Source organism: Zootoca vivipara, chromosome 13 (genome assembly GCF_965207765.1).
Source record: "Zootoca vivipara chromosome 13, rZooViv2.hap1.1, whole genome shotgun sequence".
NCBI lineage: Eukaryota > Metazoa > Chordata > Lepidosauria > Squamata > Lacertidae > Zootoca > Zootoca vivipara.
In genome coordinates, this window is record NC_142596.1 from 43596867 (window position 1) to 43624632 (window position 27766).

At 41.5% G+C, this 27766-nt stretch overlaps 1 protein-coding gene across 1 annotated transcript in view; it reads right to left on the minus strand.

The window, feature by feature from the left end:
- CYTH3 (cytohesin 3) overlaps positions 1-27766 on the minus strand; it is a 72342-nt gene that overhangs the window by 11186 nt on the left and 33390 nt on the right. The window contains exons 2-9 of the mRNA XM_035130955.3: positions 25241-25323; positions 24091-24155; positions 22544-22610; positions 17521-17639; positions 5261-5341; positions 4025-4137; positions 3384-3532; positions 1952-2063 (exon numbers count right to left, since the gene is read on the minus strand). Coding sequence (XP_034986846.2) covers positions 1952-2063; positions 3384-3532; positions 4025-4137; positions 5261-5341; positions 17521-17639; positions 22544-22610; positions 24091-24155; positions 25241-25323 — 789 coding nt within the window. The remainder of the gene's footprint in view (positions 1-1951; positions 2064-3383; positions 3533-4024; positions 4138-5260; positions 5342-17520; positions 17640-22543; positions 22611-24090; positions 24156-25240; positions 25324-27766) is intronic.

The following is a 27766-nucleotide window of genomic DNA, read 5'->3' on the forward strand; positions in this document are numbered from 1 at the left end:
CCAAAAGTGGATGGGCACTGCCATTCAAAGGGTGTGTGTGCACTGCATCTTGTGATCAATTATGCAGGGCAGGGCTTACCCACCCCTCCCAAAAATTTATTCAAGTTGGCCCCCCTGATTACAAGGAAACTTTACACTAGGAGAATACAAACATCAGACTTTTGGCCAGTCTTTATGGAAAAAGTGTCAAAGGGGTCTCCATGCACCTTATTTTCAACAACAACCCAAAGCTGCCTCTGAACCCGATTGGGATTAGGCCTTTATATCAGCATTTTAAAACAAACAAGGCAGAAGCGAGGTCTAAATTCACTGGTGACCAAACAAAGCCTGATCTTTGGTGAGACTGTCTCATTAAGACCAAGTTTGTAACTAAGCTACCTCACATTTCAAAGGAGCCTGAATGGTCTCTGCACACTTTGGCCCTGAAACACCAAACAGCTGCCAAAAGTTTCAGGTTCCCACTGACTTAGGAGGTCTCCAGCTTTGTTCACATAAACTCTTTAACATACACATAAAAATGTGCACAGAACAAATAGGCTCCCGGACGTACTACGCTATACAGTTCAGATGGAAATACTTATTCAAAAGGGGGGGGCAAACATCTTAACATACTGTTTCCTTACAAGAACAATTCCATTTCTGAAGCACATGAGGGTTGTGTGTGATACTGTCTAAATAATCCTTCCTCTCAGATTTATTTCCTGCAAAATGATTCTAGAGCTTCTCTTCCGAACCGACACTGCTTTTCTCATTCATGTAGACATCTCTGTGTCTGAACAAGCAGCCACAAACATTTCCACTTACTAATCCAAAATCTCTAATTTGGCGTCTTGTGGTAAGTCCATGACACTTAATGTTTTCACATGATTATTTTTAGGGTTTCAGTAGCTTTCTGTAACTGCCCAAGCCTGTCACAGAGGCATCAAGGGTAGAGGGGAAAGTTACAACAAACTTCGTAGGGAAAACAGATAGGGTATGTTTGTTTATACACACATGAATAAAGTGGGGGCACTTTGCTCACCAATCCCATATGGATCAAGCTGCACAGAACTGGTACTGAATATCGAGGTCGTCAACTGCTAAGTGTTGAGCATTTCAAACATGAGTAAGCAGCTAACATTTGTGCTCTTGTGCATGAGCAGAATCCCATTGGCTTCGCCAGACTAAAGTTAGTGGTATTAAAAGACAAGCATGATAATCCCACAAATGCTGTAATAATGGAAACTGAGCAACAAGGAAGACAAGGAGGAAGGTGGGGAGGGTAAAATCAAAGAGAGAATGAGCAACAGAACAAGAGAGAGGGGATAGAAAGCCATCAGTTACGTACCTCCTAATGCAGAATAAGCAGAGACAGCCAGTCACAGAACAGAAAGGTGATAGGTCATAGGCCATAAGGAAAACAAGAAGGCACATTTAAACCACTCATTTAAAAAACCATAGCCAAAAATCAAACCAACAGAAATAAACAAGTACTGGGGTTTGGTGGGGCGTGGGGGACTAAAGACATACAAGAATAACCTTTGGAAGAGAGAGGTGTGTTCTTTTGTGTGTGCGCACAGAAAACCTAATTGTGAATAAACACAACAGCATTATTGGAAAAGGTTTAAAGTTTTTTTTAAAAAACAAACCAAAAAACAACAACAACAACCACCACCCTGTAATCTCTCAGATTCTGCTACCTCTACAAAAGAAAGAGCCGGGACTCAGTTTCGGCTGAGGTTTTCAACCCCAAGAAGCTGGAAATCAAACTTCACTCAAAATTGTGAAGTAGGAGGATAATAAAGTAGTAATAAGACAAAAGAATTATGTAAAGTGGTTGGCAATATTTGAGCAGAAACTAATACCAATTCCATTGCATTAAATTTTCAACATAATTGGGGGGGGGGTGTAACAAAAGCAGCACATGCTAATCCACAAAATAAAGTATCAGGGAAATTATCCATTTACTGACCTAATTTCAGCAGCCAACCTTCTCGGTCTGGGTTAAAAAACGTATGAGTTAAATCATTCCCATCATCTTCTGGGATTTTAAAGGGCTCATTTTTAATGCTTTCATATAAATTCTGGAAGAAAACAGGAGAGGAAAAGTTTAACACCAAGGTCAGGGCTGCAAGGTGCCTCAAAGAGAAACTAAAATCAATTATTTTCGGAGAAACTATTTGCACGGTCATATTTGCAAATAATTTTTCACTTTTCATGGGCAAGGTAAGCATGTATTGTGCTAGTTATGTTAATTGTTCAACAGTCGGTCACAAAAAAGGTAAAAATGGAAGCACTGAAAATTAAATAATCTGCAAACATGTTCAACCATTCAAAACACACCAGGAAACACCTGAATGGGTGTTCAGTACAAATGGGTTTGCATGAATCTCTCACTTTGAGAATCATCCACTTCACAGAAAGCAATAAGGCAAATGAGATTTTTCCTTGGAAAATAGTAGTTCTGCTTTGGAAATCTGCAGGAAGAAGCATCTGCCTGCAAGATACACACTTGTTATATATATATTTAAAAATCATAAACATCTTTCCATATTCAGCAGGACATAGAGGTACTATGGTGAAGGATGTGAAGGAAGAAGCAGAGGCCAGCTTGGTCAACACATCACAACCATAGTTCTAGTTACAGGTAGGTAGCTGTGTTGGTCTGCCGTAGTAGAAACAAAATAAAAAAATTCCTTCCAGTAGCACATTAGAGACCAACTAAGTTTGTTATTGATATGACCTTTCATGGAATTTTTTTATTTTGTTTCTACATAACAATCATGATAGATGAACGAACAGTTAACCATTTGTGTTGGAAGCACTTGTTCGTCTTCAAAGATGGATCTCCTATCCAGGGAAGGTTCCATGGTAGAGCAAAAAGGCCCCAGATTTAATACCTGGCATTTCCAGTTTAGGACTGCCAGAAACTCTGGAGAGCCACTTGCACAGAGCACAGGCAGTTCTGAGCTAGATGGACTAGAGGTCTGACTCAGCTTCTTATGTACCAATGTCAGTTATGTAGATATGTGGAGGATCATCACAGCTTATGGTCCCTTGCTCACACAAGAGAGTTAGTTCAAAATGCTGCATAAAGTATAGACACAACTGAACAAAAGCAAGTGTAAAGTAGTGGCTGGAGTGGTGGACCTAGAGACTGGGGAAACCCCGGTTCAATTCCCAGCACAGTCCCTAAAGACTGATTACTGTCCTTGGGGGCAAGTCAGCTATTCTCAACCTAGCATTACTGAGAGAATTCTTTCTCCAGAGATCCAATGTTACATGATAATAAATCCTACTGTGATGGTTCCCAAAGAGATCAGTGCCAAAATTGATGCACTTGTTTCTTGGCCGCACATCAAAAGCAGAAATTCGGCACACTTGCCATTGTAAAAGCAGCTTACCCGCAGCAGTTCCTCGGGGAGGTCCCCACCCTCGTTAATACCTCGATTCATAGATATAAACCGTTCCACTGTTGGTTTGTCTCTTACATTGTGGTTGTGTAGACTAGTGTTTAACATAATGATTGCAAAAGATAGCACATAGCATGTATCTGAAATGCAACATCAAAATAGAATGATTACTCTTTGTAAAACCAGCCCATGACTAGTTATTAATAAGAATGCAAGGGCATGAGAAGCCCCTTCTCTTTTCCCAAAACCCCAATGGTGATAAGTCACACTTTGCAACCTGAGTTTTGAACCCACCCAAAGTTCTTATGTATGCCAGAAAAGAGATAGCTAAAGTGAACGTATTAAGATTTATTGCTTTTAGAAAAGAGCATGCCTGAACCACTCACAAATTAGTCTCAATTTCCTGTAACTTAATTACCATTAAACAACATTCCAAAGCAGGCTAGACTACAAGAGATGAACAGTTCACCTCTCCCACTTGGGTCTCAGTGGAGACACTGAGCTACAGGAATGAGCCTGGACTTTTGTGCTCTCTCCAGTCAGGTTTCTAGCTTACTTCTTGTCATCCAATTTTTACCCAATATTACTGACACAATAAACACAATCAGGATAAGAAAACCATCACCACTAACCTGTAGACTGAAAGACTCCAGGGTTACAAAGGCAATAACGTGAAGCAAAAGCTTCCATCATACGATCTATTTTTTGAGCCTCTCCCGGAAGCCTGAAACTCCACAGGAACTGCCTGCAAAGATATACATTAACTTGCATGTCAGATATCACCCACTACAGTATCTCTTGCTACAACACTATCAAACACTATGTCTCTGTAGATCAGCACTGATTTCAAGTATTTTTCCAAACATAAAATTGGTAGCCTAGCAGTTTACGTTAATCAGATGCCCCAGTCATGTGTCATAATGAGCCACAGCTGATAGTTTACCACGTCTGTGCCCAAGAGGGCTCTCCACTTGTGCATGGTGGGAGAAAACCATGCTTCCTGGCTTAATATTAAACCCAACCCAGGATCGTGGTATGTGTTCCTCCCTTCCCTCTTGTCCGGTGTGGCCACATGGACAATTTTGGGACCTTTCACTTCTGTTTTAGACTAATCATATCTTGTCATGACTCATAACATCTGAATCAAACAAACCACAGTTAGTACTAACTAGGACTTACTAAACTAAACTGGCTTGCATTAGTAAACTACAGTTAAGATTAACCATGGTTTAGGATTTGGCTACAACACAAAAGTACAGTTTGCAATTTCCTCACTGCACAACCATTCCTGTAATGCTATGGGTTAACATTAAGTCCAAAGGCAACTAGAGTAATCACTCATCTCCACCTGGGTGAGTTCTGACAGAGTTCATTAACACCATTGCCAGCAATGCTGCTCTGCTTATAACACCCCTTTGATCCTTGAAAATACATTATTGAAATCCACCATGAAACAAATTATTTGATGGTAACATTGAATTATTTAGGCAACAAAATTTATATCCTTCATTTAACATCATGCCAAACTTACAAGAGGAGTTATTTACTGTTTTGGGTAAGAGTAAACAATCCCCAATGTTTAGAAAATGACTTTGTGTTATCAGTGGTGAAGGTTCAAACCATAAAAGGTCACGGTAGTCTCTAACACTATTTGCTGTGACTTACCAACACGGCCTGGGATTCTTATTTTCTTTAGCTACATATTTGTAACCTTACATTTCAGTGACACACACACAGTTACTTGTTTTGCTTACCAAATTGAGGCATGGGAGGGGGCAGATTCCGTTATTTTTGTGGCCTCTGCTTAAAAATTGCAAATATATTTAGGAAAAAGTTGTAAGAGAGGGTTTTTTTTTTAGTGTGCTCACCTTAAGGCTTGTACAAGATTGAGATCAGCAAACTCATGGAGTTCAACAAAAGCCTGAAGTACTTTAATATTAAAGTCATCCCTGTGAAAGAAAACATACAGAGTAAAATGGCAGTGGCAATTCATTTTAATATTCTGACTTCTTTTCCCCCCAGCCTGCCTATCCACAAGGTTTGGCCGCTCACATGACCAAAGGGAATCTGGCTTCATCAGGAACAGGTGTCCCAATGGTCCTTTGTCCCTTTTCTTGTTTAGCCTCTGCTACCTAGCTGGCGTTGGTGTGCATAGATGTGTGACTTGAACTGGGGCTTCCCAGAACTCAGGTTCCAGTGACTTATCTCTTATGGCACCAGCACTCAAGTGTCCACTGCAGGACTAAACTCTGGTGCTGCCTTGTAGGTTTTGCTGCACCCACCTGTCCCAGGTCCTATAAAGCCCCAGCCTCCGAGCTTGCTCCTTAAGCCTACAGCACTCATCTCCTTCACAGTGAGACTCTCTGCTGACCCAAGACACTTTGCTGCCTAAAGTGGAGCAGCAAATCCTCCCCTCCACAACCAGGCTGCATGGCCAGTTGAATTATTTTTGCACCTACGGCAGAAAATCTCACAATAATAAATTAAATAACCTAACTATTTGTTGCCCCCAAATTCAGCTGCCTTAAATGGTAGGAATGGCTGCCTACATTCCTGCTCCCTTTGATCCTTTCACTGCTACCTGACCTCTGCCTGTTTCAGACCACACTCACTTCTAGCCCATGAGGGCTGACTGACACCCAAATCCTGGTCTCAGGACCCCATTGCCTAGAACTTGAATCCTGATTGAGGCCCAACACTATTCCCATATCCAGTTCCCCAACCACAGTGAAATACTGGATGCACACCAAGCTGACCCAGTTAAGAGGCATGGCACTGGTGTGTCATATACCAACATTGTTCCTCAGATTATACTGCAAAATAACCCCATGTACACAATGCTTCAGAGGTCCAGAATATGATACCTGAAGCAGGGCTCAAGTTGTGGAGTGACCACTCACTCAACAAGGACATCCATGCTTAGCATAGGCCAGACAACATCCAATTCGAGGTAGTCCAACACAATGTCCTCCTTAACAAATAACCATGCTGTTAGCTGCCCTGAGAGAAGGATTTTTTGCTGAAAACTTCAGGATACGTATTTAACAACAGCACTAAATGCATCAAGTATCCAGCCAGCGCAGAACTCAACTTCTTCTGGCTTGCTTTCAAACAGGGTGCAAATAAGTTCAATTTGCAAGTAGTCACCTGCAAGACCCAAGAGCCCTCTGTATCTGAACTGGCAGTCAAGTTGAACCGAATATGAGCCATGTTTGTTCTCAGTCGCCTGTAGTGGGAGTAAAAAGCTATACAAGCAACTTGTTTGTACATGCAGTTTCCCATCTCAAAGGCATTGGAACAAACATGCAATTCCCAGAATTACAGGCTTCCCAGAATTCCCAGAAGTTAGGAAGAAAGAATGAGCTTGGGCTTCAGTTTGCCATTACATTTTCAAACTTAGCATTACTCATGAGGCCTAGAAACTTTCCCCCCTTTAAGTCAAACCTGGAAATCTCAGGACTAATAAAATCCAGTGCCATTATGAACTATTAAAGCTGTGCAGCAGAAGAGCATCGGTCAATTTAATATTTTAATAAGCAACTTAAATTTTATTCTCCTGTACACTGTACAAAATGTAAACTCAAATAAGGGCATGAATTGTGAACTATGCATATTTTACTCTTTTTTTAAAAAAGAGAAAAATGGTAACACAGTGGTACCTCGGGTTACAAATGCTTTGGGTTACAAATGCTTCAGGTTACAGACTCCGCTAACCCAGAAGTAGTACCTCGGGTTAAGAACTTTACTTCAGGATGAGAACAGAAATCGCGCGGCAGCAGCGGGAGGCCCCATTATCTAAAGTGGTACCTCAGATTAAGAACAGTTTCAGGTTAAGAACGGACCTCCGGAACGAATTAAGTTCTTAACCAGAGGTACCACTGTACAACTAAGGTACTGTAGTTATTCTTTGACTTAGCACCATTTTGAATTTCAATACCATTAGATGCATATGCCCTGTAATCCTTAGGGTGTGTTTGAATCACATCATTAAATGAAAATGTTGCAGATCAGCTTCTAACTCAACAACAGGTAGGCAGGTTTCGAAAGCAAACAGGTGCCTGAATCGCCTCCTTAAGTGTACATAACAAACCTTTTCAAGTATTTTAATTAATATGTTGAAAACTCCACTCATTAAATAGGATGTGAGCAAGTTGTTGCTGTTATAAATACAATAGAAGCTCTTGCCAAGTGGAAATTAGTAGATCAACGCATCAAAAGGAATGTTTTTATCCTCAATGGGAATGGTATAAAGAAAGTAAAAGGGACCCCTGACCATTAGGTCCAGTCGTGACCGACTCTGGGGTTGCGCGCTCATCTCGCATTATTGGCCGAGGGAGCCAGCGTACAGCTTCCAGGTCATGTGGCCAGCATGACAAAGCCGCTTCTGGCAAACCAGAGCAGCACATGGAAACGCCGTTTACCTTCCCGCTGTAGCGGTTCCTATTTATCTACTTGCATTTTGATGTGCTTTCGAACTGCTAGGTTGGCAGGAGCTGGGACCGAGCAACGGGAGCTCACCCCGTCACAGGGATTCGAACCGCCGACCTTCTGATCAGCAAATGGGGTGGCTGGGCATGGAGGAGGAGAAGGAAAGAGGTGGCAGAGGAGGCTGGATCTGCCACCTGAGACAACCACCTCACCTTGCTAATGGGTGGACCAGCTAGTGCCTGCATGCAATGCCTTGCCATCTATGGCAACTGGGCACTATTTGTTATCCTTTTTTTAATAAGCTCCTATTAAAGCTTTTTTTCATGATACAGTAAGATAAAAGAAACTATTCTAAAACAAAAAAACAAAAACAGAGAAAGAGAAAGAGAAAAGAAAACACCTCTCTCAAAGTGGTGGCCATTAAGCCCTGTCTCACACAAAGTGGTGGGCCTTCCCAGCTCTTGCCTGAGAGCTTTCCTTTCTTCTCCCAGTCTTTCACTCTGGGAAGTCCCTGCCTTCTCACTCAGGGTCCTTTCATCCCTCCACCCATGTGTGTGTAATCCTTGGACCCCAATAACGGCCCAGAGCAGAGGATATCAAAGGAAAACAAAAGAAAAGAGAAGAAAGAAGATAAAAAGAAGGAACTTAATAGAAGAAAAGACAGAGAGAAAAGAGAAGAGAGAAGAATAAAAAAGGACTTCCGATTTTCCATCTGTCAGTTACATAAAAAATTATTCAAAACTATTTGTTATCCTGCATGCAAACCTGGTTCATTATAAGAAGCAAATGGAAAATGTAGAAGGTTTAAGACTAGTTCAGAGGGGGGGGAAAGCAGTATTTTCAGCTGAGTGCAAGAACTTTGCCTCTGCACACTACTACAACCAGTACTACCACAGTATTTCTATTCCACCTTTCAAGCACACACATGTAAAGACACTCACAAGATTTCAGACTTTCTTTCTTTTTTTGTTTAATGATCTTTTTTTAAGAAAGTAGTGGTGGTACCACTAGGGTAACCCATATTAGGTCCTGGTATCACCCTTTTGTGGGTCCTGACCCACCAATAAAGAACAGTGCTCTGGAACTGAAATTTAGATGCGGGTGTGAAGACCAATTGTAGCTTAGCCATGGGCTCTTTGGGTGGCTTTTGACATGAAACTCTCCCTAAGGCTCAGTTCATGTATAAAACAGAAATAGTGACAACACAGTTGTCATCCATCTGTAAAATAGAAATAAATAATGACCACATGATTTTGGGAGGATAGATGAAAGGGGGGAAAAAGTTTTGCCTGTCCAGAACCCTAAAGCTATAAAACTTCCCAGTTTGAACTTACCATCTCAAACATTCAAATTATTGCATACATTGTACATTTCTGCACTGCAAGCTGATACTCCCCAAAGACAGATGGGCACGTGAGGATGTCTTTTAAATATATTTTTAGTATACGTATAGCCATTTTACTATCGGAAGAAATGTCGAGAAAGTGTTTGGAAAATTCTCAGACACTAAATAACTTTCTAAAGATAATATGCACTTGGCTAAAACTTATCTCCCCTGAGCTGACATGCTGTGACAAATTGAAGCACTTTTAAAATGTTTATTTCTGCCCGGCTGGCAAAGAGTTAACCCACCTCCAGCCTGACTGGCATAGAACTCTGATGGGGGCGGGACTGTGCCCGGTTTGAAAGGAGGGAGTGTCGGTTTGGTGAGTTAGGAGGGAGAGGGAGGAAGGTGTGGTGTGATGTTATGTGGTGGCTTGTATGAAGACAGTTAAGAGGCTAGGAAAACTTAAAGTTAAATGTTTGACTGAGTTTGTTTTGTACAACTGGAACAAAGCTAATTAATAAATGACATGTTAAAGAATCACTTATGTTTTTAACACAATAAAACTTCATCTTTGTTTTTGCCAACAAGAGGTCCGTCTGTATTTTTCCAGCGAGGTACCAGGACTCACAGCCGTGGTGACTCAAGAGAGGGCAAAACTCACCTCAGGCAGGGAGGTGGTGGTTTGTGTCCTGAAGTTACACGGAGGAGGCTTAGAAGGGTAACCTGAGGTGCCAAGAAGTTGCCAGAGTGCAGAGGGCAAACTTCTACAGTGAGGGAATCCAACTGAGGGAGACCCTTTACTGGAGGCAAGAGGTTATTCCTGGGGGACAGCCTAGAGTTCCTTAAGGTACCAGGTCACGCAGGCTGGAAGGCTCTCCTTACTTAGAAACCCATTAGTAAAAGGGGTTTATTTTTGAGGCGGCAGGAGGAAGAGGGTGGGTGTTTTTCCCTCTGGATTCCTGTGTTGCAGTGATAGTAAGGCAGAGTGGGACCAGGGTCATCACATTTTTGGTGGCAGCGTCGTGATCGAAATTCAAAGCTCACGCGCTTAGTTTGGTTTGAGTCTGTCAGGATTTTCCTGTGAGGAAAATGACTCACGTAAGAAAACCCAGAGAGGCAAAAGGAGATGAAAGAACGGAAGGGGCTGAGGGAAGCCCAGGTTCTGAGGTAGAACTGATGAAACTACGAATTGAGATGGCCCGAATTGAAGCTGAGAGGGAAAAGATAGCATCTGAAAGTGAGAAAGCTAGAATTGAAAGTGAGAGAGAAAAAGCTAGAATTGAAGCTGAGGAGAGAATGCAGTCCGAGAGGTTAAGGGTTCAATTAGAACAGGACAGAATGAAGCTTGAAGAGATACGTTTGCGATCAGAATTAACTAGTAGCCCAGTTAACAATGATAGTACCGCAATTAATTTAAAAAGGTTCCCCAAATTTGGAAAAGACGATAATGTCGAATCGTTTCTATTTACCTTCGAACGCGTTTGTGTGGAATTTCAAATACCTGAGGAGAACTGGATGCTTTATTTAAGACCTCAAATTTGTGGGATACTAAGTGAAATTTATGCTGACCTGAGGGAAGAAGAGCTGTCAAGTTACCAAGTATTTAAGCAAAGGGTCAGGGTTCGATGTGGACTCACGGCTGAACAAAGCAGAAAGGCTTTTCGTGAGGCAAAAAAGGAACATAAAGAGACTTATGCCCAACTAGCTAGCCGCTTAGATAAATTACTTGACAGATGGATTCAAGGGAGTGGAGTGAAGGACTTTGATGAGTTAAAACAATTAATTTGTTTAGAACAATTTTTTAAGCAAATCCCTAGCAATTTACGTTGGTTCTTGAGGGATAAAAAACTGAAAACATGTCGCACAGGTTGCTGAGGTCTTAGACGAACTACAAGGAGATTTCAATGAAATAGCATTCCCAAAACACTCACAGAAGGGTAATCCATGGAGAAACAGAGAAAATAAAGACAGGCAAGAAAATTTTCCTGTCAGGGAATCAGTTTCTGACAAGACAGGGTCTAAGAAAATCACTTGTTTTTTCTGTAATCGTGAGGGACATGTACGTGCCAGGTGCCCCCTGCTGGTTAAGTCGCAAACTACACCTACTGCAGCTAAACAAGTAAAACTGGTAATGCAGTCACAGGAAAATAGCTCGCCTCAGACAGAAGGCTCAGAGAAAGCAGACAGTTCAGCTGAGACTACTTCTAAGGTCTTACAGGTCTGGAGGGCTGAGCAGGAGTGCAACCAAGATTACATGGAACCAATTGAATTAAATGGTCAGTCTTTTTTAGGTTTGAGGGACACAGGAGCAGAAGTCTCACTTGTTAAATCCCAATTTGTTCCAAAGGAGCAGTACCTCAAGGGTCAGTCCTATAGTTTAAAAGGCATATGGGGCCCACATTTTGAAGTACCATTAGCTGAAGTTGATATTACCTACAAAGGATTTTGTGGCAAATGGAGAGTAGGAATCCTAAATGAATTGGAGGTACCCTTTTTAATAGGGAATGACCTAGCTAGTCAGAAGCACCGTATTCAAGTGATAACTAGGTCACAGTCTCAAGTCACTGAGAGTAATCCTCCTGCAGTTATAGAGTCACCCATAGAGCCTGGTGAGGATGAAGGGCTGATTAGCGTGCCAGTGGTCCAGGAGCACGGTGCCCAATTCTTGAGTGATCAAAAAGAGGATGAAACTATAAAAGAGCTGTGGGGTAAAGCACAAAGTCCTAATGCAGAAGTAACTGTGGAGAACCCCTGCTTATTTACCACCATTGAGGGAAGACTGTATAGAATTTCTAGGAGGAGGAAAACTGCTGCTGTTTGGGAAAGGAAGAAACAGTTAGTGTTGCCAAGAGCTTACCGGTTGCAAGTGCTACAAATGGCACACGACGCACCCTCAGCAGCGCATCTAGGCATTAGAAAGACTAGTGATAGAATCCAAGCAAGATTTTACTGGCCTGGGATGGGCAAAGACATCAAAGAGTATTGCAAGTCCTGTGTGATCTGCCAAAAAGCAGGCAAAAGAGCGGACAAAACGCGAGGCTTGTTACAGTCTATTCCCGTAATTACTGAGCCCTTTTCCAGAGTAGGAGTGGACATCCTCGGGCCTATCTCCAGAGTTACAAAAAGGGGGAATAAGTTTATTTTATGCCTCGTGGATTATGCTACGCGCTATCCAGAAGCAATACCTCTAAAGGACATTGATTCCAAGACTGTAGCAAAAGCCCTCATGTCGGTGTTCTTAAGGCTGGGATTCCCCAAAGAAATTATAACAGATTTAGGGACATCCTTCACGTCCAAGACCATGGAAGAGCTTTTAACTCTTTGTGGGATTAAGCATGTTAAAACTACGGCTTATCATCCACAGTCGAATGGCTTGACGGAGAAATTTAATTCGACCCTGAGCCGGATGCTAAAAACCTATTCCATCAATCATCCTAACGACTGGGATGAGAGGCTGCAACACTTCCTATTTGGTTATCGCGAAGTGCCGCAGGAGAGCACAGGGTTCAGTCCTTTTGAACTCCTATTTGGACGACAGCCACGAGGACCCCTAGACTTGATGAAAGCAGCGTGGTCGGGGGAGGAGCAGATCGACAGCCCTGATGTTGTGACGTATCTACAGGAGCTGCAGAGCGACCTTCAAGAGCTACGGGAGCAAGCTGCTCACAACTTGCAACAGGCACAGCGTCGACAGAAGCAGTGGTATGATGCACACGAAAGAGACAGAACTTTCCAGCCTGGTGACAGTGTGCTCGTGTTAAGAACAAGACGTCGAAAGAAGTTGGAGATGTCGTGGGACGGTCCCTTCAAAGTGGTCGAGAGGATATCTGCGGTGAACTATTTGGTAGAGTTAGATGGGGAAGGGAACCGATGTAAAAACTTTCATGTAAATTTACTTAAGCCTTATTTTGACAGAAATAAGTTGGTGTTACAAGTAAAGGGGAAGGTGACCCAAGGGATTCATTTAACTGGGTGGGGAGAGCTGAGTAAGGGCACAACTCTAGCAGAGGTGTCATTCGATGAAAGTCTGACCCCAGAGCAAAAGGAGCAGTTAAAATTAGTCCTTGCTCAGTTTGCCCAGATCTTCTCAAACATCCCAGGGAGGACCAGCCTAGCAACTCATGTAATAGACACAGGGTAAGCACATAAGTGGGAAGGAAAACATCATAGCGGACGCCTTATCCAGGTATTTTTGAGAGGTATAGGATGGTGCAAATTATTATATGAAACGGTGATAACCCTAGCAGAACATTTGTGCTTAGGCGTTATAATCTGACACATGCCAAACATGGTTTATCTGTGTACAAGTTTATGAGATGTTAATTTAGTTGACTTTGTAATATGAATGTTATAGAATGCATTGAAGTATTTTTAACCCCAAGCCCATTGCTTTGGCATTGCTCTAGTTAGTTAAGAGCAAGCCGACGCAATGTCTTTGTGGTGGGGGAGATATGTGACAAATTGAAGCACTTTTAAAATGTTTATTTCTGCCCGGCTGGCAAAGAGTTAACCCACCTCCAGCCTGACTGGCATAGAACTCTGATGGGGGCGGGACTGTGCCCGGTTTGAAAGGAGGGAGTGTCGGTTTGGTGAGTTAGGAGGGAGAGGGAGGAAGGTGTGGTGTGATGTTATGTGGTGGCTTGTATGAAGACAGTTAAGAGGCTAGGAAAACTTAAAGTTAAATGTTTGACTGAGTTTATTTTGTACAACTGGAACAAAGCTAATTAATAAATGACATGTTAAAGAATCACTTATGTTTTTAACACAATAAAACTTCATCTTTGTTTTTGCCAACAAGAGGTCCGTCTGTATTTTTCCAGCGAGGTACCAGGACTCACAGCCGTGGTGACTCAAGAGAGGGCAAAACTCACCTCAGGCAGGGAGGTGGTGGTTTGTGTCCTGAAGTTACACGGAGGAGGCTTAGAAGGGTAACCTGAGGTGCCAAGAAGTTGCCAGAGTGCAGAGGGCAAACTTCTACAGTGAGGGAATCCAACTGAGGGAGACCCTTTACTGGAGGCAAGAGGTTATTCCTGGGGGACAGCCTAGAGTTCCTTAAGGTACCAGGTCACGCAGGCTGGAAGGCTCTCCTTACTTAGAAACCCATTAGTAAAAGGGGTTTATTTTTGAGGCGGCAGGAGGAAGAGGGTGGGTGTTTTTCCCTCTGGATTCCTGTGTCGCAGTGATAGTAAGGCAGAGTGGGACCAGGGTCGTCACACATGCCATTCACAAGTGGTACAGCACAATCCTAAGCTTGTTACTCAGAAGTAAAGGTAAAGGGTAAAGGGACCCCTGACCATTAGGTCCAGTCGTGACCAACTCTGGGGTTGCGCGCTCATCTCGCATTATTGGCCGAGGGAGCCGGCGTATAGCTTCCAGGTCATGTGGCCAGCATGACAAAGCCGCTTCTGGCAAACCAGAGCAGCACATGGAAACGCCGTTTACCTTCCCGCTGTAGCGGTTCCTATTTATCTACTTGCATGTTGATGTGCTTTTGAACTGCTAGGTTGGCAGGAGCTGGGACCAAGCAACGGGAGCTCACCCCGTCACAGGGATTCGAACCGCCGACCTTCTGATCAGCAAGCCCTAGGCTCAGTGGTTTAACCACAGCGCCACCTGGGCCCCTCTCTCTCAGAAGTAAATATTACCAAATTCAATGAGACTTCCTTTCAAGTAAACATGGCTAGGACTGCAGTTCTAAACACTTCCTAGTTCCACCGTGCCTATAAGTATTAAGCTACAAAACTTTCATACAGTCCACACAACTGCCTCATTGGGGCAAGATCTACTGGGGAGAGTTGCTGTGTTCATTGAGTAATTTGTTTCTTTGAATAAAGAGTTAACTTCACTGACACCATGTGAGTTATTACTGACCTGCTCCTGGCACCCACCTCTGACTGCAGTCTATGTTGTCAGGTATAGGCGAGGTGGGCATAGCTTGGCCAGAATGGCCTCACAGGGCAAATATGAAGACCTAGCAGGTTTAATTAGACCCATAGAACACAAGTTCCCCACTCCAGATGTACACAGTTAGCTACACTTTCTTTTTAAAAAATATATTTTATATTAGCTACAGTTTATTGACATGAAGAACAACAAGCAGCTCAGTTCTGTTGCAGCAACTACCTACATTAGAAACACAAGAAAGCCTTACTCCTGAGAAACTCTGAAATACCATGTTAGATATTCACACCCAAAGAGACTGAGAGTATCTACTCCTCCAGTATGAATTACTACTTTTATTCATGCCATTTTGAGACTGCAACAGAGCTTGTGAACGATGCCCCATATTTTCGTTTCCAAGAAGCATTACATCACAATAAGGCATCTGGTGTCTATTAAGATACTCTCTGCCAGAGTCTGTACTATTTTCAGTCACGTATAAGGGAGGAGGGGATGTGAGGGACCTGAAGCTGTTTGCAGACCGGGAAATCCAGGTTTAATTGGATAAAGAAGCTCTCAAGATGATTTAAGTTTGCAGTTTTTGCTATACATTGGTTGCAGTTTGGGTTCTACATTTTAAAAGTCAAATTTGCAGCCAGAATGGCCGTTATGTTTAATATTTGTTCACATTCAAAGCTAGGGGATGCTGCTATCCCTCTGAAGTGCCTCCTTAAACTATAAACTACCACCAATAAGATGTTCACAGAAGACAACATTAAACAGACAAAAATAACTATTATTAGGACAGGCAGTAGCCTTGCTGATAGCTAATAATTATGTAGCCAGCTGTCTCCTAAGATTAGCAGGCTCTTCTTCTCTGGTCTCAACATTAAATGCCACACATGATTGTCAAAAGCTAACTCTGAAACCTCCCAAGGTTTGCATCACAAAACCCAAACATTTAATTATCATTAATCCTATGCACTTATTTTTATAAGTGTTTCCTCTACTCAGGAAAGCATGTGTGAAGAAGATAACCTGTGCCGTGTGTCGTTTTGCTTCTAGTTAGAAGAAACAGTCCCTGCCCAACTACATGCATTCCTATCTAGATTTTTATTTTTAAGATCTCCGAGTTCCAGAAGAAAAGAAATGCAATGGAGAAAATGCCCCTTGGAATTCACAAACCTATATGAGCTGCTTCAAGCTGTGGTAGTTATAAAGAAGACAGGGTCTTCTGTATAGAAGCTGTGGTAGAGCACACACTTTGAACACAGAAGGTTCCACATTCAATCCATGGCATTTCCAGTAAGAAGGATCAGGAAGCACATTATAAGAAAGGCTATGAGTCAATGTTGGAGATCCCCTACAAGGATAGGGAAGGGCCCACAGCTAAATCATAGAACATATACATCATGTGCAGAAGGCCCCAGGTCCAATACACAGCAATTAAAAGGATCAGGCAGCAGGTGAGGTGAACACCTGAGACCCTGGAGAACTACTGGCTAGGGTTGCCAGACTCAATAGAGGACAGGACTTCTGTGCCTTTAATTGCCCTGCTCTCTTTTGAGTCTGGAAACCTTAAAGAGAAACCAGCAGACCCTTTGTTTAATTTCCAAGCAAAGGGTCTGCTGGTTTCTCTTTAAGGTTTCCAGACTCAAAAGAGAGCAGGGCAATTAAAGGCACAGAAGTCCTGTCCTCTATTGAGTCTGGCAACCCTACTACTGGCCAAACAAAGCTGACAATACTGGGATGGTTTGGACAAACAACCTGGTCTCATATATATACAGTGGTACCTCTACTTATGAATTTAATGTGTTCCGAACACACATTTGTAAGTTGAAAAAATTTGTAAGTCGAATCCCATAGGAATGCATTGGGAGAAAAAATTCGTAAGTCAAAGCAACCCTATCTAAAAATTCGTAAGTAGAAAAAATCCTATGTAAACCGCATCCAAGATGGCAGATGGAGCTCCATTTGTAAGTAGAAAAATTCGTAAGTAGAGTTATTTGTAAGTAGAGGTACCACTGTAGCTGCTTCCTTTGTTCCTATCAAAGGAATAAATAATAAATGTGCTTATATAAGGAGGTAAGTTGAATATTGCAAATGACTTAGTAGGGTGGTCACAGTTGGAGCCACCAATGATAGGATATAGTCTGTGCCTATAGACTCTCTGCTTTCTATAGCTGCCCATTAAGATGCACTGCTGGTTTGCTGGACTGTGGTCACCACACTGATTTCAACATGAATATTTAACCATTTTAAAACAAAAGCAAAAGCCTCAAAGTGCATTTTCATTTGTTAGGTGGTGGGGTGATATTTCTGCATCATGTTCATATTGAAAAACTTATCAGATGTTCCTATTTTCCTGCATGGCATATATATTCTTACAGATGTGTATGATACATAGTCATGGTCAAAGAGAACAAGAAGAATCAAAGCAAGGCTCCCCATCAAGCTTAACATAAAAAGACACACAGGTTGTTCTCTACTTACCTTTCACCGAGATAATCTCCAATGACGGTTTTATTTAGCCCTTCCCCTTTATAAAGGAACTGTGCAATGTCCTCAGGAGTATTCTGCAAGAGGTCGTTTTCTATGAGGAACTGGATTCCCTGAAAAGCAGCAGGAGGAAATGAATTCAGTTGCTTTCATCTTCAAAAGATTATATGCTCTGGAAATATTAAGCTGTGGAGTTATTATATCTATTTCATTGATAAATAGGAGTTTGCCTAAATGCAGCCTCATCTGTGCACACCCTCCTCAAAGCTCACCTTTTCTGGGAAGCCTTTGAATCATCCCCCTTACCTTACTGAAACTAAACCAAAATATGTATAATCAAAATAATCAGCTATTATGAACATCCCTGCTAAATTACACAACGTAGTCCTGCATTCTGTTTCCACAGCAGCCTATCAGATGCTTATGGGAAGCCCACAAACAAGACATAAACACAATAGCACTCTTCCCTGCCTAATCATGTATCCATTTCCCCCGTTCTGTTGTTTTCCTGCCTTTATTTAAGATTGTAAACCCTATCATGTAAAGGCCTATCATGCTTCAGGAACAGGAACACACACCCTGAGCAATGTGCCTGCCCCACAGCCCCTGCCATCTACCGCCAGACATCTAACATCCATCTGTTGGTTCAAATAGTCTTGTATCATATAATAAACACAGCATTCCCCTCGACAACACCTCATTTTCTTGCCCAAGTAGCCTAGTCTCCAAGTTTGCCACTGTGATCTACCAAATAATTCATGACTTTGAACTAATAATAAATTCACCCACCTGGTCCAATTCCTTGGCCCAGAGTCTGTCATCTACTTAGAGTCAACTGATCATTTGGGCATAGAACACATTACTTGCTGCTCTTTCCTCTATTTCCCTGCGGCTAGCTGAGGGTTAAATAGGCATTATCCCTCCTTAACCTCCAGAAAGCTCTTCAGCAAGTGTGGGAAACCTTAGACAGACATAATATGGCCCTCCAAGCCTCTCTACCTGACCCTCAAGACACTCACCAGACCACATCCCTAACTGCTCGTCCTTTGCATCCTCCTTAGTGCTTTTGCCTGACTGGAATGTGTTCTTGAAATCTGATAATGCCTCTTCCCTGGTTGGATAGAGGACAGAACAGGGTGTATGTGTGTTTTAGAAAAACTAACCTACTGCCCACAGGTAAAATTTACATTCATTGCCCTGCCTGCTTTTGCCCCTGGTCCCACCCATGTGGTCCTAAAAAGGTTGTTCAGAAGGGAATGTGGCCCTCAGCCTGCAAAAGCTTCCCCAGTCCTGCTCTACAGTCTTCCCTATCTCTCTCCTGTGAACCCCCCCCCCCCCACTTGCACAGCCTAAAACTGCTGCTGGGCGTATTTAGAAATCCCAGGCTCTTACGACAGCAAAGCAGCATTCTGAAGACAGTGGCATGGGATCAAAAGAAGCAGTGTTGTTATCCTGCACATGAGTCTTTCTCCTTGCTCCTTTCTCATACTTGGATCGGCCGATTGAGGGGACTATTTTTTAAGCAAATCATTAACAGCAATAGACTAAACTGTTAGAAGCAAAAAAAACATGGAGCAGTTTAAAGCCTCTTAAGAAGAAGACCAAACAAATATTGATCAATTTAAGAGAGATAGAAAAGTAGAATATAATTAAGAGGGCACAGCTCAGCAACAAAGAATATATGCTTCATATGTATAGCATCCCAATATAAATTCCTTGTACTGTATCACTAGTTAAAAGATTGTAAGTAGTACAAGATGGAAAATACCTCTGCCCAAAGCTTTGGACAACTGCTTTGTATATTGATTAAGGACTTTTTAGCCTGACTAAAGGGCAGCCAAAGCAGTTTACAAAATATAGATATAAAATGTACAATTGCAATTCACCTTAAACCCTCAGAAAAGATAGCAGTGGAAATAAGCAACAGGACAATATCATTAAAAACAAATAAAGCAACTCAGCACCAGATGAAGCATCAGCAGCAGACAAATATGCTTTCAAGGAAAATAAACTGGAAATAAATAGGAGTTCAATACACATTTGAAGACTCATAAAGACGAGGGCTGCATGACCCTAAATTGAAATAGGTAATACCGAGCTAGATGCACCAGTTGTCTGAGTCAGTATAAGAGACCTACGTATGTTTATAAACAGATTAAGGAATTTTAATCTGCCGCATCTTTAATCCCTGCTGTTTTTTTCTTTTTCAATATTTATTAAATGCAGGTATATTGTTGACAAGCAGCTGATGCTTGTTGTTTGCAAGTCTTTTATTATTACATTAAATCATTTTAGAAGATCTAGTAAATAAATAGTAATGATATAAATTATTATCTATTCCATGTTAGCCCTCAGGATGCCAAATTACAGAGATAATCTTCTTATAACTGAATATTTGTCTGTTCATCATGCTAATGACTTGACACACAGCATGATCTGGGAAACTTCAATGTGAGTAGATAGAAAAATAGATAACACCATGTAATTACAACTGTATCGTCAGATAAAGCAGTTAGTTATAGTAATCTGAGCCATGGAGCTAACTGTGGCATTAGCTTTCAGTGCATTTGTATCTATAAAATTATATATAGCCTTATATATTATGCACCCTATTTTTATCTAAACTTGTGTCTTTATTTCAGCTAAGGCTGAAATCTGTAATCTGAACAGAATGGGGTTTACCTCTAAGTAAACATACATAGGATTGAAAATGAGCTACATATAGTAATGGTATGGCACTTGCAACAATGCAACAGAAATGGCAATGGTTCATTTTTAAAATCAACGAGCTCAAATGTGGTTTTTAAAAATAAACTGGAGATAATGAAAAACAATATATGTGAACAAATGGAACTACCATTTGGATGCAAGCAAACAGGTTGCAGAAACAACAGCTGTAAAATATTTTGCTGTCAAGTAAGGACAATTCAATCAACAACTGCAACCTACGGTATTTTATCAGGGCAAACCCAATGCCATTTTATCAGTCTGAGAAGCTATTTTTAGTATAGGAAACTGTATGCTCTCTCTTTCGCCCACCCCACCTTCCTTCTCCTCTACCCAGTCTCCCTCTGAATTGCTTTACCATCTAGAAAACTTCCCTGAACACCCATCTGGAACATGAATACCAACAATCAACTTTCTTTTTTAAAATTGCAAAGAAAGATGCACATTTCACTGCCAAAGGGGAACATGTCTGCCAACCATATTTCCACTCATGCTGGAAACCACTGGAAGCTAAGAAATTAGTTACAATTCAAAATCTCATCAATAGACTCCCTTTTTTAATCTGTATGCTTCTGAAATTACTTTGCTTTAATAAAGCCTGCTTTCTGGAAATTCAGATGCCCCAAGCAAATATTTTGTCATCTTCCGAAACAAACCACTTAGGAAAACAAGACTCCAGACCTATTCAGCTTTTAGAGCAGGAAAAAAAGAACAAGAAAAAGGCAAAGAACTGAAAGAAGAGGCAAATATGTGCTGGTGAAGCTGTCTCTCAAAGATATGAGATAAGGAGAATAAAGTGCTTTATTTTATTAAATAAGGGACCCAGGTGGCGCTGTGGGTTAAACCACTGAGCCTAGGGCTTGCTGATCAGAAGGTCGGCGGTTCGAATCCCTGTGACAGGGTGAGCTCCCGTTGCTTGGTCCCAGCTCCTGCCAACCTAGCAGTTCGAAAGCACGTCAAAGTGCAAGTAGATAAATAGGAACCGCTACAGCAGGAAGGTAAACGGTGTTTCCATGTGCTGCTTTGGTTTGCCAGAAGCGGCTTTGTCATGCTGGCCACATGACCTGGGAGCTATACGCTTGCTCCCTCGGCCAATAATGCGAGATGAGTGCGCAACCCCAGAGTCGGTCACGACTGGACCTAATGGTCAGGGGTCCCTTTACCTTTACCTATTATTAAATATAGTATATGTAAACATTGAGCAGCAACATCTGCTGTGCTCTTTCAGAGGAACGATAACATGGAGAAATACAGAGCCCGGACTAGTCCTGGGTGCAGGGCTGTATCTGTATCAATCCCTGGCATCTCCATGTAGGGATGAGAACATTCCCTGCTGGAGAATCTGGATAGCTGGGTTACTGGCCAGCAGCAACAATACTGAGAAATGTGTCAATGGTGTGACTCAGTATATGCCAAAAACTCTAAGGCAGTTGGCTAGCGTAGCACTTCGCATGTGAGACAGGGAAAGGTGAGCAGTCCCCCTAGATCAACGGTATCAGCTATGAAGCTCCATCTTGGGATCATCCTTGTGAAGTCATCCTTGATTCCCTGGCAGTGGCAGTCTGCTAGCGTTTATGCCAGCACAGGTCTCTAGAAAATCCCCACCAAGGAAGAATACACATGCCTTATATGCGCTGATGAAGCAAACAGAACTAGGCTTTGGGAAGGAAACAGGAGGACTCTAGGACCCTGCCAGAGCCCTCAGGTCTCCTTCCCAGTGCTGCTGCTCCCTGCCTTGCCTGGGGCTGCCAAAGAAAAAAGAAAAAAAGCCTGGCAAGCGGCATGTTGGACCACCCTGCCTTAGGTGAATGGCTGAGACAGTCTTATTTTGCCAATCTTTGGAATCATTTTTTATTTGTACCAACTGCTACAAATGGTTTGATGTTGCTCTGGCTTTTTAACTCTCCATTGTACCTTGGATCCTGAACGCCTTGGTACTCGGATGTTTTGGCTCCTGAACCCTGCAAACCCAGAAGTGGGTGTTCCAGTTTGTGAATGTTCTTTGGAACCCGAATGTCTAACAGGGCTTCCGCAGCTTCCGATTGGCTGCAGGAGCTTCCTACAGCCAATCAGAAGCCGCACTTTGGTTTCCGAACGTTTTGGAAGTCGAACAGACTTCCGGAACAGAACGTACTTCCAAGGTACGACTGTACTTCATTGTGATTTTATTGTATATATGTTTTTAATCTACTTTGCAAGCTGCCTTGGGATCTCTCGTAACTGAAAAGTGGGATATAAAACTCCATAAATAAATAAGAAGCATACATTCTCAAGAACACAAAAGTCCTACCTTCTTGGGATCCATATTGAACTTTTTTCTTCCCATAGCTATTTGTTTATTTCTCTGTGTAGTTTTGCTGTATATTTGTAAGGGGGGGATAAAAGGAAAATATTATTACACAGATGTATTTGGTTAAACATCTTTGATGTTTACATTTTAAATGTTATTTACATGTTCATCTTAGACAGCCAGTATGAACGAATAGGATGGAATGGCTGAGCTTTTACTCCCAAAGTGAAAGGGAAATATTTACCCTCGCAAATAATTCAAAGTAGCTTTGACTTCATGTTAGATTTTTAATACATTATGTTTAAATCCTCCCGACATACATAAGAGGAAGAGCATTAAAGAGGATAATGTGCATGGCTTTAACCCACAAACCAGTTAAACTGGATTATTTCAATCCAAGCCAATTGGCGGGGCAATCTTTGGAGTCTCTGTACTGGCAAATAAGCTTTTAGGTCTGCTGCAACGCTAGCACAAAAGAAGCAGCCTATGATGTTGCAGTGGCTGAACATGCCAGCTGAGGACATTGTGCCAGAGAAGCTGTGGGAGTCTGCACTATGTTAGCTGTATCACACAATGAACTCAGACTTCAAGACAGAAGAAAGTGTTGCAGAAACGAGGACACACTGAGTATTAACTTTAACAAAAGTATTGAAAGTGGCAGACAGCGCAGCAGGCTAGATACACCCTATTTGCTAAGATCAGGATGCTACTTAATTACTTTGGTGTATAAGTAAATTGCAGAGCCCTCTTGGTGGCTGCTTCCCAGACTTTAGAACTCCCTCCCTAGAGAAGCTAGACAGGCTGCCTATTTGCTGTCCTTCTGCCAGCAGGTGAAGACAGCATTTTGGGAAATGACTGCTTTTAACTTAAGGGCGTGTGCCAGGCTGTTTTTATTATAATTATTTATATATTTTAAATATATTTTATATATTTATATAGCTTTAATTCTATCAATGTTTTTATGATGTTTTCCCTATATTTTTAGCAGTTTTTAAGGGAGAAAGGTGGGGTATAGTAAATAAATTAACAACAACACTTTGTGTCCTATAGGATCCAGACACATGCTCCATTGGTTTTAATCTACCAAATAGCAAGTCATCTTAGCAAAGTTTAATACTAAATGTGCAGAACCTACACACATGAACAGCCATCAAGGGGAAGCTTACGATGACACAGGAACAGTGGTATTATGTGCAAGGTAAAAGGGACAGACACATCCCAAAACAGTGCATTCAGTTGCCATTTCTCAACTTTGTAGTGCCCGCAGTGCTGAATATCACAATCATGGCGCTAACTAACGGTAGTTGCTGTACCCCATCCTACATTTGCTAAACTAGCTCTTTGTGGGAATAAGCAGTAAATTTAAATAAAGAGAACTACTTCTAATTATATTCAGCCCTTGAAGACAGGCAGTACATAGGGGCCGACAAGATGATCAAGGCCTCTGCTGGAAGTTAGGCTATTTCTGCAAGGCTCTCAAAAAAGCTGAAGCAACAGAATACAGTACTGCTTTTCCATTAAGCACACATGTGACAAAGTCAGCTTACCTTTCCTCTACACTTGTCAAGTTATCGATTTCAGTCATAACCTCTGCTATTTCAAATTTTAACCGCTGCCAAAATGAGAGAAGAATACAAGTGAACATTAAACAGCTTTTCCAAAAATAGGTGGATTTCACTGGCTTCTTTTTGAATTTAGAAACGGAGCAACAATCCTATCACAAAAGTCTGCTCTGATTTATTTACCTGCAATATCATACTATTCATACAACACTATGACATTTGGGTGTATGAGGTGTATGGGGAGGGGTAGTACCTCTGGTGGGGGACACCTCGTGCTCCTTCTGGGGTAGTTTGTCCACCTTTGGTCCTCACCCTGCACTCAGTTCTCACACGTGGCTCCTAGAAGCTGCATGTAACAACAGCCACACCCAGCAAAATGTTTTAACTGGCTGGCTAAACCAGGGGAGGGTAGCCAATGGGTCTCAAACCCTCAATGAGTCAGGGACTTCCCCTGCATGAGAAGACAGGCTCCGCTGGATTGAGCACATAATACCAATTGCGGGTCCAATGGTCAAGAAGGCAGTTTCTGCACATGTAGAGGGAAGTAGGGGGCAGATGGGGCTTGTGAACCTGGGAAGGTAGCACATGTAGGAGAAGGAAAACTCTGATTCTAAACCTCTGCTGTCTTGTGGGATCTCTTCAAGAGAAGAAAAGAGTAAGGAGTAAACCCTACACAAATCCGGAGTGGAATCCCAAAAAAGTTGGATAGGGCCTTGTATGCCTCCTTCCAGCAACTCCTGCAGCCAAGCTGGTGCCAAACATATTGCTCTGCTTTCCTTTGGACCACACATCAGTGAGACCAAAAGGGAGATCTTATCATCTGGGCAGCCCAGGATCCCCATGCACACTGCCCAGGTTTGTACCACGGGGAGGTCACTATGTGCTATAACGCAGTGGTTTGACTTCACTCCCGGAGCTGCACTCCATTGTCTCTTGAGACAGATGGATGCCAACAACTATGACACCAATTTCTGCAGAGGTACAGCACTTGGAACACCTAATTCTAATAGCAATTATTGGAAATTAATCTCTTCAGACTGTGGTAAAAAGCTACCATAGTGTTTTACAACTCAAACCACAGTTTGCACCATTAATTTCAGAGCAACCAACATTTTGATTTAAGGAAAATGTTTACCTCAATATCATCAATTAATTCTTTTTTTCTACGGCGAATATTGAAAAGTTCTTCTCTCTCTTCTACAGAAAGATCATCAGGCACTGGAGGGGAAAAGACACTGAATTATGTATAATTGCTTTATACTCTGGTACTCCATGTTTCACAAGTAAAAGCCTCATTCACATCAATAGAGTTTGTGCCAAAAAAGCACAGACAATGACCAACTTTGGAGAAAATAGTGATGCCAGTATACAGAACTTGGTATTAACTAACAAATGCAATTGTCTCTCAGGGTTTCAATATGAATGACAGATAGTTTTCACATTATAAAAAATAAACTGCTTTCCATTCTATTGTATATTACATTCATATTACAAGCATCATTCCAGTAATCAAAGGACATTAAAGTCTTCCTTCATCTTGGTTCTCTTGTAAATCTGTTTTATCCTCAGTTGTGCCTCAAGTCAAGCACAGCCAGCAAAGGGATTGCATTAGCACTGTGAACCAGTAGGAGCCAGCAAATGTGTTCAGGAGTTACCCGTATATTCCGGCGTATAAGACGACTGGGCGTATAAGACGACCCCCAGCTTTTCCAGTTAAAATATAGAGTTTGGGATATACTCACTGTATAAGAAATACGACCCGGCGTATAAGACGACCCCTGACTTTTGAGAAGATTTTCCTGGGTTAAAAAGTAGTCTTATACGCAGGAATATACTGTACATTAAGCCATTGTTTTGTGTTGCATGCATGAGCCTGCTTCCCACTCCCCCTACCCCACTGCCCTCATATTCATTAGGCGGTAAAGAGCATATGCTGTTGAGTTGCATCCAAGCATACCCACTGAAATTAATGGAGACAATAAAACTACAGCCCCCCTATTTTTAATTAATTGTTATTTGTCATTATGTCTGAACTGGAAACTGTAATTAGTTTTCACTATACAACCCAGGATTTTAAAATCTTAATCTGAAGTTGGCTCGTCTGAACAAACTATCATTAAAGCTAACCACAGTTTGTGCTACTTCTGACATAACAAAGCATATTTATAATATGTTTTCTTGTGAAGAGAAGCTCTTGTCATTTAGGGGAAGTATTAGTCTAACAGTAAACACCTTCAGGCTGCCACATTTTTCCATACATAATTCAACACTGTCAATTTAACAACTGGACTAACACATCTTTTCAATGAGGAGGTACAGCACAGGGTAATTTGTAAACCGTTTGCTTTTAAAAACTGATAAAAGATGTTCGTGCCTCAGACTTCATGATAGACAAATACTGAAATAATTAGTAACATTACTTTTTCCACATTAACAGTAAAGTGTGATAAATGAAGTCATTTTAAACAGCAAATGCTTTTTGCTTATCTAAAAACACAAACATTTAGAAAACTGGATAAAAAGAAGCAGCAAATGTTACTTTAAAATAAATAAATATTTTTGTCTCTTCTTAAATGTATTTGACCACTACTGAAGTTACTCTCAATACCTAATAAACACCAGTTGGAAGCATTCATAATACTTGGTATTCTGAATATAAATAACAAAAAAATTAGGAATATCAACCATAAAACACACACACACTCTCTCTCTGTCTAGATAGATAGATAGATAGATAGATAGATAGATAGATAGGTCTGCAAACATGGATGCTGCTTCCTTCTCGTGTAATGATATTTAAAATATTCATTCATTAATTCATTGATACCTAGAGGTCTCAGAGCGGTTCCCAAAACAAAATCAAACTTTACACCACATATATACACAAGAACCCAATAAAAAAAACCCAAAAAAAGAACAATTTAAAAGAGCATAGGATGTCAATCAAATCAACCAAAGGCCTGGTTAAAAAGGAACATTTTTGCCTGGTGCCTAAAGATGTATAATGAAGAACTTCCCTGGGGAGAGCATTCCACAGATGGGACATGGAATTTAAAGCTACTATTTTCTGTTATGTTTCATTGAATTGGGGGACGTGTCTGTCACCGTCCTGTAGTCAGCTCTCATATAATTATGGGTAAGATTTCCAGATCATGTAGGTACTTCTCAACCCATCACTGCACCACCATCAAGATCACTGACTCTGGTGTGGGGAAAACCCATACGAAGGAGAGCATTTGCAGATTTGGATTTGGAAACTATAGCCAAAGCAACAAAGAAACTAGGCCAAAGAGCTGAAATTATGAGAAGACATTATGGTATGAGACCCAAATTATGAAACTAAGCTTTAAGCAACAAAGCTTCCAGTCATGGTGCAGTGTAACAAGACAATCCTAAACAAAATCTTAACTCTATTGGTGGTCTGCTCTAGAATTCACTGTTCTGTGGAACAGCACTGTTCCAAATAAATAAATAAATAAAATAAACCAAAAAATAAACCAAACCAGGTGCAATGAGAAGAGGAAATAAAACATGCTAGTGTAGGCATATTTCATCTGAAATTAGGAAGAGGAAAGGTAACCTCCACCCAAGTGGGTCACTGTTTTATTCTGATTCACTTCTGGTTCATATTGCCACTCATTATTTTTAAAATACCGCCACT